The 11,875-nt window shown below is 51.1% G+C and overlaps 1 protein-coding gene across 4 annotated transcripts in view; it reads left to right on the forward strand.

Annotated features, from left to right (window-relative positions):
• SPATA20 (spermatogenesis associated 20) overlaps window positions 1–4,640 on the forward strand; it is a 44,243-nt gene extending 39,603 nt beyond the window's left edge. For all 4 annotated transcript variants that reach the window (XM_075903778.1, XM_014574615.3, XM_025185680.2 and 1 more), the window contains exon 16: window positions 4,337–4,640. In XM_075903778.1, the coding sequence (XP_075759893.1) occupies window positions 4,337–4,507 (171 nt within the window). In that variant the 3' untranslated portion in view covers window positions 4,508–4,640. The remainder of the gene's footprint in view (window positions 1–4,336) is intronic.
• Window positions 4,641–11,875: the final 7,235 nt, after the last annotated feature.

Raw genomic sequence — 11,875 nt, forward strand, 5'->3', positions numbered from 1 at the left:
GGGACACGGGGAGAGAGAAGGGAACGTTTGGGGTGTGACTAGAGGGCTGGCCAGGCAGCAGAGTGAGGGGAGATGGGAGGAGTAGGAGCCGACTTCATGGCCAAACTGGCCAGCAAGCTTAGCGAAGCATCTGGCGGGCAGCTGGAGTTAAGGCTGTAGGAAGGGAGTGGGCGAATCCTGCTTGTTCTCCGCCACCGCACTGGCAAGGGACTCCTGGGGTGCTGGTATGAAGGGCTGGCTGGGCAGACAGCGCAGGAATGCAGTTTCCTCTCTGGCACTGGCAAATAGGCTGGCTGGGGAAAATGGGCTTCCTCCCACCCCTTGGCAGTATGTCCCGGCCCACAGCAGATGAGCCAGGGCACTGCGAGAGAACAGAGGCGCTGATGGGGAAGGAGGATCAGCATTTTGGCAAGAAAATTGCCCCGCTGCCATGCGGACCAAGAATAAGGCCACGGTTTTGTCACTGAGGGTGGCAGGAAGCAAAGAATCGGTGACTTCCAGAGACTGCTATCATTTTAGCCCCACACGGGTAGGTGCTGCAGGGTCCCTGAGTGCCCTGGGGGCTGGGAAATGGGGGGTACCCCTGCTGCCTCAGGTGTCAGGGCCCCCAAGCTCTGAGCCTCCACAGGTAGTGCGGGCTCCTGGAGCTCTGACCCGTGGGGCCAGCCCAGAGCTCCAGGGGCCCTCCCTGCCCATGGCTATACTAAAAATATTGGCGACAAAATCTTACCCTGAAGCACGACCCACCAGTGGCAGGATTGTTGCCCTGGTTTACAGCCTCCGGTGTCATGGCCTCCTACACCAGGGCGCCAATGCTGAGCCTGCAGCCTTTGGCCGGAGAGGGGAACCGGGTCCTGAGCTGCTGCCACGGTTAGGAAGTTGGCTCCACGTCAAATGTCACAGAATCGAAGGGGGGCGCGTTAACTCGTCAGCCAGCTGGGGTCTGTCCAGGCTGCGGCTCTGACACCTGCCTGCAGGAAGCTGGCAGGGCTGAAAAGTGATTAATGCCATTAGAGTTCAATTAGAGCAGGGAGTTTGGCGCCTGCGGGGTGGTGGGGGTGGGCGGCGTTGCCAGCAGTGCTGTTGAGCAGAGTTCATTTGGCGAATAAACAGGGCTTGGATGAGTTTGCAGCAAAGTTAGCCACCGCTCCAGCAAACGGCCCAGCACAATGATGGGCTAAGCCGGCCGCACAGCCGCTCCTCACCAGGAGCCAACAGGGCGAGGTCGTGCAACTCCACATTCGAATGAGCATTGACCCCCTGGCTGGGCACCCCCCTACTCCCATGGACTGCAAATCAACCCTCCCCAGACAGCTCCCCACTGAACACTGAGACCACAGGTGGTAACTCTCACAGCACACTGAGCACCCCACGTGGCATCCTCACTGCACACCCACCCCTGGCTGTGCCCTTCTCTGCACACTGAGCCCCTGGGCAGTATCTCCCATTGTGAACCCAAGCCGGTGGGCGGTATCTCCCACTGCTCACTGAGCCCCTGGGCGGTATCTCCCTCTGCACACTGAGCCCCTGGGCGGTATCTCCCACTGCACACTGAGCCCCTGGGCAGTATCTCCCACTGCTCACTGAGCCCCTGGGCGGTATCTCCCACTGCACACTGAGCCCCTGGGCGGTATCTCCCACTGCTCACTGAGCCCCTGGGCGGTATCTCCCACTGCACACTGAGCCCCTGGGCGGTATCTCCCACTGAGCCCCTGGGCGGTATCTCCCACTGCTCACTGAGCCCCTGGGCGGTATCTCCCACTGCTCACTGAGCCCCTGGGCGGTATCTCCTACTGCTCACTGAGCCCCTGGGCGGTATCTCCCACTGCTCACTGAGCCCCTGGGCGGTATCTCCCACTGCTCACTGAGCCCCTGGGCGGTATCTCCCACTGCTCACTGAGCCCCTGGGCGGTATCTCCCACTGCTCACTGAGCCCCCGGGCGGTATCTCCCACTGCTCACTGAGCCCCTGGGCGGTATCTCCCACAGGACAGTGAGCCCCCGGGCAGTATCTCCCACTGCTCACTGAGCCCCCGGGCGGTATCTCCCACTGCTCACTGAGCCCCCGGGCGGTATCTCCCACTGCACACTTAGCCCCTGGGCAATATCTCCCACTGCACACTGAGCCCCTGGGCGGTATCTCCCACTGCACACTGAGCCCCTGGGCGGTATCTCCCACTGCACACTGAGCCCCTGGGCGGTATCTCCCACAGCACACTGAGCCCCTGGGCGGTATCTCCCACAGCACACTGAGCCCCTGGGCAATATCTCCCACAGCACACTGAGCCCCTGGGCGGTATCTCCCACAGCACACTGAGCCCCTGGGCAATATCTCCCACTGCACACTGAGCCCCTGGGCGGTATCTCCCACAGCACACTGAGCCCCTGGGCAATATCTCCCACAGCTCACTGAGCCCCTGGGCGGTATCTCCCACAGCACACTGAGCCCCTGGGCGGTATCTCCCACAGCACACTGAGCCCCTGGGCGGTATCTCCCACAGCACACTGAGCCCCTGGGCAATATCTCCCACAGCACACTGAGCCCCTGGGCGGTATCTCCCACAGCACACTGAGCCCCTGGGCGGTATCTCCCACAGCACACTGAGCCCCTGGGCGGTATCTCCCACTGCACACTGAGCCCCTGGTATCTCCCATTGCTCACTGAGCCCCTGGGCGGTATCTCCCACTGCACACTGAGCCCCTGGGCGGTATCTCCCACTGCACACTGAGCCCCTGGTATCTCCCACTGCACACTGAGCCCCTGGGCGGTATCTCCCACTGCACACTGAGCCCCTGGTATCTCCCACTGCACACTGAGCCCCTGGGCGGTATCTCCCACTGCACACTGAGCCCCTGGTATCTCCCACTGCACACTGAGCCCCTGGGCGGTGTCTCCCACTGCACAGTGAGCTCCTGGACTTCCACTGCACCCTGAGACTCTGAGCAGTGCCCCTCACTGCACACTGAGCTCCCAGGCAGTACCCTCACTACATGCCAGCCCTTCCCCGTATAGCCCCTGTCACTGCACACAGCTTCCCAGGTGATGCTCAACAGTGCATGCCCAGCCCTCTCCAGACCCCACCTGGCATTGCGCTAAGGCCCCTGTGAGACAGCTTTCGCCAAAGGCTGGCCCTGCAACACTATTGGGTGCATGGCGCTTGACAGACAGGTAGGCTCTTGGGCCTGCCGGGAGGGCAGGGGACTGGGCTGGATGATCTCTCGAGGCCCCTTCCAGTTCTCGCATTCTCCGGCTGCCCACCTGTCCTGGAGCTCTCACAACGTACCAGCAGGGTGCTGGAGTGGTGGGTGGCAAGGATCAGCACCTTGCAGGCTGGCGCCTTAAATTATCGCAGACAGGAGGAGAGGAGAGGACCTGCATGGAGGGACGCTGGCCGTATGCTCCTGTGCTCCCTGTGGAGGGGAGGGCTTGGTCCGGCTTTTGTCTCTAAGAGAGACAAAGGAGTGTTAAGGCCTCCTGGGAGCCATGCACAAGGGGAGGAGGGCAGCAGGCTGGGTCAGGCAGGCTACGCCATGTCGAGGGAGAGGGCTAGAAATGGGGGCAGCTAGTGGTCCCACATTCTTCCAGCAGCATTGGTTGGTGCATAGGGGCCAGCGCTCTCTGAAATAGAAGCATTGGGCTGGAAGGGACTACAAGGGTCATCTCGTCTAACCCCCTACCACGGTGCAGGATTTGGTGTCTACACCATCCGAGAGGTGGCTCTCCAGCCGCCGTTGGAAAAGCCCCAGTGAAGATATTTCCACAGCCTCCCAAGGCAGTCTGCCCCCCTTGCCCTACTGTTCTTAGTTGGGAAGGTTTTCCTGAGATGTAATGGACATCTGCTCAGCTGGAGTTTGAACTGGTTGCCTCTTGTCCTGCCCTCTGTGGCAAGAGAGAACTTTTCTCCCACTTTTTTTACAGCAGCTTTGCAAATAACTAGCACATCCCCCTCTTCCAAACCAGCCAGACCCAGGCCTTGCAGCCCTAGCACAGATACACAAAGTTACTAAATAGCAGCAGTGCAAATGTCCATTACATCTCAGGAAAACCTTCCTAACTAAGAACAGTAGGGCAGGGGGGCAGACTGGCTCGGGAGGTCGTGGAAACACCTTCACTGGGGCTTTTCCAACAGCGGCTCGCTGAGAGTGAGCTCAGTGGGACATGCCCTAAGAACTGTCTCTGGTTCTCTTCGCCTTCCATCCTTGGCTCTCCTAACGTGCATAGGCCTGAGATAGTCAGCACTGGCATATCCCAGGGTGGGGAAGGGGAGCTGAATGGTTCACGTCTGTGTTCACCCTCGCACGCCATCCCTGACCCGCTCCACCTCTGTTTATCCCAGGTGCTGATGCTGGCGGACGGGGACAGCTCTGGATTCCTGTACCACCACTTGCCCTTTCTCTCCTCCCTGGAGAGGAAGGACGGAAAAGCCACTGCTTATCTCTGTGAAAACTTTGCCTGCTCCCTGCCTGTCACCTCCTCCCAGGAGCTGCGCAGTCTGCTGCTGCTGTAAGCTGCTCCCCTCCCCCCCGTGGTCTTTCTGGACACCCTGCCATCTCGGTGAAGGCGAAAGAAAATAGGAGAGACTAGTGAGAGAGCTGTGGTGACTGTGCACGGATGGTTCAATAAAGTCACCTTTTGCACAAGCTGCCTCCTGGATTGTTCATAGTGAAACGGACAGGCCATCCCCACGGGTTGCTCCCCAACCCCTCGGTGAGCTGCTGACTTCGGAGATGGCTTTGGTCCTCATGTTTCTGTTGTAACAACATCTTTCCTCCTCCGCAGCAGGAAGACTCGCGCTCAACAGTTCTCCAGAGCTTTGTCCACTGAGGCCAGATTATGTTCCCTGCAGTCAATCCCCGGTGCAGCCCGTTGTAATCTGAGCCATGCCATTGAATCAAATATGAAGAGTCCACAGGTGGTCCACATGCAGTGTCCAATTAGGTCCCTCTTTTTATCCAGCTACAATTATGTCATTTTTGCAGCATCCTGTCAGGTTGGCATTGTCCCTATTTTTGGAAACTGAGGCACAGAGAGACTCATCTGCCCAGGCTACATAGGAGGAGCCAGGAATAGAATTCAGACATCCTGATTCCCTATATCCCTTCTCCAGTGTTTCTCAACTAATGGGTTATCACCCCTGGCAGTGGAGTGGATGCTGTGTAAGGCAATCCAGGGGGATAGGCACTGGAAATTTTATTATAAATGAAAGCAAAGGAAGGCTCCCTCCCTGCACAACCCATTTCACTGTCAAGAATTTGCTTTCAGCCTCTCCAAACACACTGCACCATTCAATTCCGCAGGCTTATTAGCACTGTTAGCATTAGTACATTCTCGTACTGTGATCGTAAATGCATGTACGGTCACAACATTTTCTGACCTTAAATAAAAGAGTGCCCCCTGAAAAGCCAGTGTCCCAGGGGGATACGGAGGAGTGTTTGTGTGAGAACAGTCATGCTCAGCAGTGGTTAATTCCAATGGATTACAGGCAGTTTGGTCTAATTCAGGGAGCCCAAACTTTGTTCCCTGTAGACCACCTGTGCTGCTGCAACAGGTGTTGTGGCCTGCTATTAACTCTTCTTGAGGAACATTATTAAATGAAATGATTACATATATCTGAACGATAACACTGTAAATAAGCCATGCCCCTGTTTCCATTTCATTTTAATATAAGCAATTGTAAAAGGCTAGAAATCCCTAGCAATAGGACTCAAAATCAGGCTTCAAGGTCTTTGAAACCAAATGGTTTGAGTAAAGCTACTCTCTAAAAAACATGTTGAAAGCAAAATGTCTTTAGACAGGGCAAACACAGTATATAACCTCACCATGTACAAAACTGACCAATAAGCATCATATCGTTAACACACTGTTAAATACACACGTCTACACTGGCAAGATTTTGCGCAAATACTTTTAACGCAAGAGTTTTTGCGTTAAAGTATTTGCGCAAGAGAGCGTCTACACTGGCATGTGCTTTTGCGCAAGAGATGTGCTTTTGCGCAAAAGCATCCGTGCTAGTGTAGACGCTTTCTTGCACAAGAAAGCTCTGATGGCCATTTTAATGTTAGAAATTAACATTACCTGTCTACACTGGCCTCTTGCGCAAGAATACTTGCTCAAGAGGGCTTATCCCTGAGTGGGAGCGTCAGAGTATTTGCGCAAGAAGCACTGATTTTGTACATTAGAACGTCAGTTTTCTTGCGCAAATACTCGCAGCCAGTGTAGACAGGCAGCAAGATTTTGCGCAAAATCTTGCCAATGTAGACACAGCCATTGTGTTGTTATTTGTTGATTTGAAAACAAAATAGTTGGCCAACTTGGAACACTATATTCTGTTTTCCTTTATTTTTTTAATGTAAAATCTGAATTTCTGATTTGTGTAAGTAAAGACCCAACTTTACTCTCTGCTAATTAGAAAGGAATCAAATATCGTAAATAAAAATATAAAATAGCAATGATATTATAACACATTGAGGCAATAGCTCTTATCCATTCTGGTAAAAGAGAATCCAGTTTTAAGCAGGCACCATCATATTTTCTTATCACTTTTTACATTTTTGTGTCCGCCTCATTTCATATAACTGTAGATTATCCAGGACTTTCCTTATCTTCTCCACCAGTGCATCCTTCTTGCTTTCAAAAAATAAAGCCAGCTGTGTCAGACAGAAATGCTGCTTGCCGTGTTTTACAGCTATAAATGATGGGATGCTACTCTACTAAATAAACCTATTTGGCCTGTCCTGCTACCTCTGTGCTGGCTGGTACCATAGGTACAGACAGATACAGCCTCATGATAGGGTTATTCATTGCTAGGTTACTTTGCAATGAGCTGCATCGTGGTACTTGCAAGAATTAAACTCGACACATTGTAGCTTGGGTTTTTATAAGTAAAGTTTGTTTCTATACTCTCTCCAGCATGCACAGCTCAAAACATTACAATGATATAGCTTTTACCCACACAAGTCACACGGAGTTAAAGACGTACCAGGAGCTTGGCTGGCTCTTGCAGACCACGTGGGACTGTGTTGCAGCCCACAGATTAGGAAACCGTAGTCCAGTTCCCTGTGTCATAGGGCGTTTCATCATGTGCAGTGGGGTCTTTAAGACTCATCTCACTCCATGTCTCTCCTGCCATCACGGGGGACCCGTGTACGTGCCTGCTTATGGCTAATGACATCCCTCGGTTAAACACTGATGCCTTGGGGCTCAGAAAGGTCAATATGGGTCACGTTGAAGAAAGGCCCAAGTGGTGTAACATAGACAGTAGATACGTGGCTAATTGGGGACATGGTGCCTGGGCTGGAGCCGGCTGGAATATGGTCTGGCCAGAGAATATGGTTCTTTCAGTTGCAATCACAGACCCTCAGAGGCGGTGAAGGCAAGCAGCTTATTCCTGCACACTTGAAGGCAGCTAGCAGCTAGCAGGCGGCGTGAATGGGCGTGAAGCCAGGGAGGCTCCTTGGGGCAAGCCCCTTGCAAGCAACATTTGCCTGCAGAGCTGCAGCTGTGCCAGGAAAGTGGGCATGGGGGGTGGGAGGGAGGAAGGGGAATTTGCATTCAGTCTTCCAGCTGTACTGCTATTGGATCGCCCCTTTTCTTTTCCCTTCTTTGTAGCTATCCCATCTGCTTTGCTTCTCCTACACCTAGGCCAGCTCTCTGCACATTAAAGGAGCCAGGAGAGAATTAAGGGTCTCTAACCATCACTGTGGAACAGGCTGTGATGGGAAGGATGCCAGTCTAGTAAATAATGCTATTGGGTCTGGCCTGCTACCTTTGTACTGGCTGGTACCATAGGTACAGTTGCAGCCTTATTATAGGGTTATTCATGGCAGCAAGAGACCTGAGTAAGTGTAGCAGGATTGGGCCCACCATCAGAGAATGGGGACCTGATGCACTGGCCTGACCATCATCCTGTTGTTGCCAGGGTGATACCTGTCCCAGCTGCTTGCTCTGTGGACTCCAGTTCAGCTCTGCAGGAGCATGTTCAGCTGTGACTGATGAGTCTTTGCACAAGAGGCAAAAAGGGGAGGGGAGAGAGCGATAGGGGAGCCAAGAGGCAACAATTTGCTGTGACTGTGATGGATAGCGAGAGGTGCGGGGTCTCTTGACCCTGCTGCCCTTCCTAGAAGGGAACTAGCTAAAGATATTTCTGCACCCAATGGCAGCAGCCTCGCTCCTCATGTAGCAGCTCTGATGTGCAGTGTTTGCATCACACGCTGCCAACCTGGGGCTCAGCTGAACCTGATGACTGAGCAATTTGCTTTCAGAAGTGCTAAGCAAGAGGAGATTAGAGCAGCCTGAAGTGCCCCCACAAACTAACAGCCAGCAAGGGAGCCCACATTGGACGTGAGCTAACGGGGGTGGGAGGGGGGGCAGATGGCAGTGCATTCAACATAACTGTTGACTAGCCATCGCTACTGAAACTTTACTGCAATGAAAACTGCACTTAGCACTTGCAAACAGCTGCCTGACACTTTACAAGGTGTGGATGGGGCAGATGCAGACAGAGAAGCCGAGGTCCAAAGAGGCCCAATGGCATGTCCCTGATATCACACAGCTAAGCAGGGTTACTGATTATTCATCCTGGACCAAGGGTTTCACTCTGCAGACTAACATGTACAAGAGAGACTGTTTTATTGCCCTAGCTTCCCGCCGCAGATCACCTACAGACCAGTTCTTGAAATATTCCATTCTGGAGGGCCAGTCTGGGCTTTCATGGCCACCCACTCACATTTCAATGCATTAGACTGCCCCTCAGAGCTTTGAATTGCCTAACTTCCTGGCAAACTCCAACTTCCTAGAGACACTTGGTAGTCTTCATTTTATGTGCCTATTTAGTCTCCATTCTGATTGGTTGAAACCATCCTATCAACACCAGGCTGTAGGTTTTAAAAGCAGGCAATAGCTCACTGCTCCCCTTACCCAGAGGCAATGTTTTTGGAAAGCGAGATGGCTGTCAGCTCTCCCAATAAGATTTATTGGGTGTAAAAAGGTATCTTCTTTCCCATCTACTGGCTTTGTGAAAGAGGGATATCAATCCTTTGGGACAGAAAAAATACCTTGCCCATGAGTCACAGTGAATCCTGCAGTAACATTGAAATTCCAATAAGCCAACCTGCTTCCCCTGTCTTTTATTTACTTATTTACCATTTTAAGTTGATACAGAGAGTACACAGAGTTATACAGGTAAATGACATAAAGAGGAGGAAGTTGACAGATATCAGCAGCCCTGTGTTACGTGGGCAGTAGGAAGCAAAGCTGTTGTTTGGTGGAATAAATCAGGGTGTAAACAAGTAGCAAAGAAGACATGCAGGTGAGCAAGTCCATGTGTTGTACCTACAGTGTCATGTGCAAATGCTATAATGTGGTCATGGCTGGTGGTGTAGTTTGCAGATTGCCATCATAGAGCAGCAGTAATGCAGGTCTGTGTCATTATTTTAATTCCCTGGATGCTGTGCTATGGGGAGGTAATGAGGAGGTTATGGGTTGGTGTTTTTGTCAGCCAGACACTATGCTATAGCTCAGGTAATGCCATCATGTTGGAGTACCTGAGTTTCCTGGATTCCTTGGAGGTAGGGCCAGGTCAGCATTAGAGTTGGTTGGAAAATGTTTTCATTATTTTATTTATTTATTTATTTATTTTTGCTATGGAAAGTTTAAATGAAAACAGAGAGAAAATAATTTTCTGTTTTTGTCAGAAAACTGCCTTTAAAAAATGAAAACCAAAGACTTTTGACTGAAAACCAAACATTTTCAGCTGAGGTTTTGATTCAGTAATGTCACCATGCTGCTTTATGAGACTGGCAGTTTGGGTGCCTCTTTCTAGGCTGGACTACATTTCCTATGATGCATCATGGCCTCCTTTCTTCCTAAGCCATGGAAGTCCTGGCTGTGGTGCATCATGGAAGATGTAGTCCAGCTGGAGTTAAGCATAGTACGTAGAAGCAAAGGGAAGAAGAGGGGGCCTAACCTACAACTTCCATACGGCGCTACTGTGGCATTACTGAATCAAAATTTTTCAAGATTTGGTTTATGAGTGCTTGGGGTCTTTTTCTGATTAAAAAAAATGGAAAACAGACTCTGATAGTGAAAAACTCAATTTTTCCCATCACTAAACAAAATTTGATTGAAAATTTGTGACTTGCCCTACACAGTGCTTTAGGGGACGGGTCTTGCTCCTATTGATGTCAATGGCAATATTCCAGTGCTGCAGGATCAGTCCCTAGCAGAGGGAATGCAGTCGTCTCTCCGTGCTTAACTCTCCAAGATGGCGCCAGTATCATCGTGCACTTCCTGTTTCCGAGCAGAGGGCTCCATGACATGGAAGAAGAGATCTGTTCCATCTTCGTGGGAGCCCTGCTTTCCATCTTCATTTAATGGACTTCATGTTACAGATTCTATGGAGATCAGAGGGAGATTTTTTTTTAACGATCTCTTCCTTCTAGGCAGAAATGGAGCATTGTTAATAGCACGAGATCGCTTTGGTGCTATATAAATGTTGTGTTCTCCTCCGCCCTGTTTCTCTTTGCAAACGTGCTTTCAAAATCTTTTTGATGTTGTCAGGCTCCCTTTGAAATGCAGGCTGCTTTCTGCTTCCCTTTGGACCGCAACAAAAAGATGCTGTAATCTGGAAGATGCGTGAGGTGCAGGGGAAGTGAGAGCTTTGTGCTGTGTGTTGCCAGCTGGTTGTGTGAAGAGCTATCCAATGGACTATGCCAGGAATCAGGAGTAACTGGCCAGGAGAAATATCTTTGAAGACAGGAAGGAATTTTGCACCTCATCTCATGAGTACTTTTTACTGTCCCGGGAGAGGGAAATATATAATATAATATAATTATAATTAATTATAATTAATTAATTAATTAATGGACAAACTGTTTCTTTTCCATCAAAAGAACATAAGAAAGCCCAAAGTGGATCATGCCAATGGCCCATCTAGCCCAGTGTCCTATCTTCTGACTGTGGTTAGCAGATGCATAGCGAGGGTGTTATGCGCCTGAGAGCAAAGACAAAATTTGAGTCCCTCCAGCCGCTGCCATGCGGTGGGGCCCCAACCCAAGGAGGAGGGGGGAGCTTGTACTGTGTCTTCCCCCACCCCCTCCAGTTTGGAGCTGGGCCCCTGCACGCACTAGCCCGCTGGTGGAGATGGAGGAGGGTTGGGCTGGGGGCTGAGAGGCAAGGAGGAGGCTCCAGCCGGCACCGGCAGGTGGAAGAGGAGCAGGAGAGCTGAGGAATGACAGGGGGAGCGGAGGGGGACTAAATTGGCACCCCCCTAGCATGGCACCCAAGGGCAACTGCCCCCCCCCCCCCGTCACTACACCACTGGAGGTCAGTGCCAGATGGTTCAGAGGGAGTAAACAGGACAAAGCAATTATCAAGTGATTCTTCCCTTGTCCAGCTCTAACTTCTGGCAGTCAGGGGATTGGAGACACCCAGAGTGTGTGTTGCATCCCTAACTATCTTGGCTAATAGCCATTGATGGATCTATGTTCCATGAACATATCTAGTTATTTTTTGAACCCAGTTATAATTTTGGCCTTCACGACATCCCCTGGCAAGGAGTTCCACAGATGGACTGTTTAGCACAGGGTTGTGTGAAGAAGTGCTTCCTTTTTAGTTCATTACAACCTGCTGTCTATTAATTCATTGCATGCCTCCCTGATTTTTGTGTTATGGGAAAGGATAAATAAGTCTTCCGTCTTCACTTTCTCCACGTCAGTCATGATTTTATAACCCCTCTTAGTCATCTCTTTTCTAAGATGAACAGTCACAGTCTTTTTAATCTCTCCTCTAGACGCTGCTCCGTACCCTTCATCATTTTTATTGCCCTTCTTTGTACATTTTCAAACTCTAATATATCTTATTTAATTATAATCAAATA

This window comes from Pelodiscus sinensis, chromosome 20 (genome assembly GCF_049634645.1).
Source record: "Pelodiscus sinensis isolate JC-2024 chromosome 20, ASM4963464v1, whole genome shotgun sequence".
Classification (NCBI taxonomy): Eukaryota; Metazoa; Chordata; order Testudines; family Trionychidae; genus Pelodiscus; species Pelodiscus sinensis.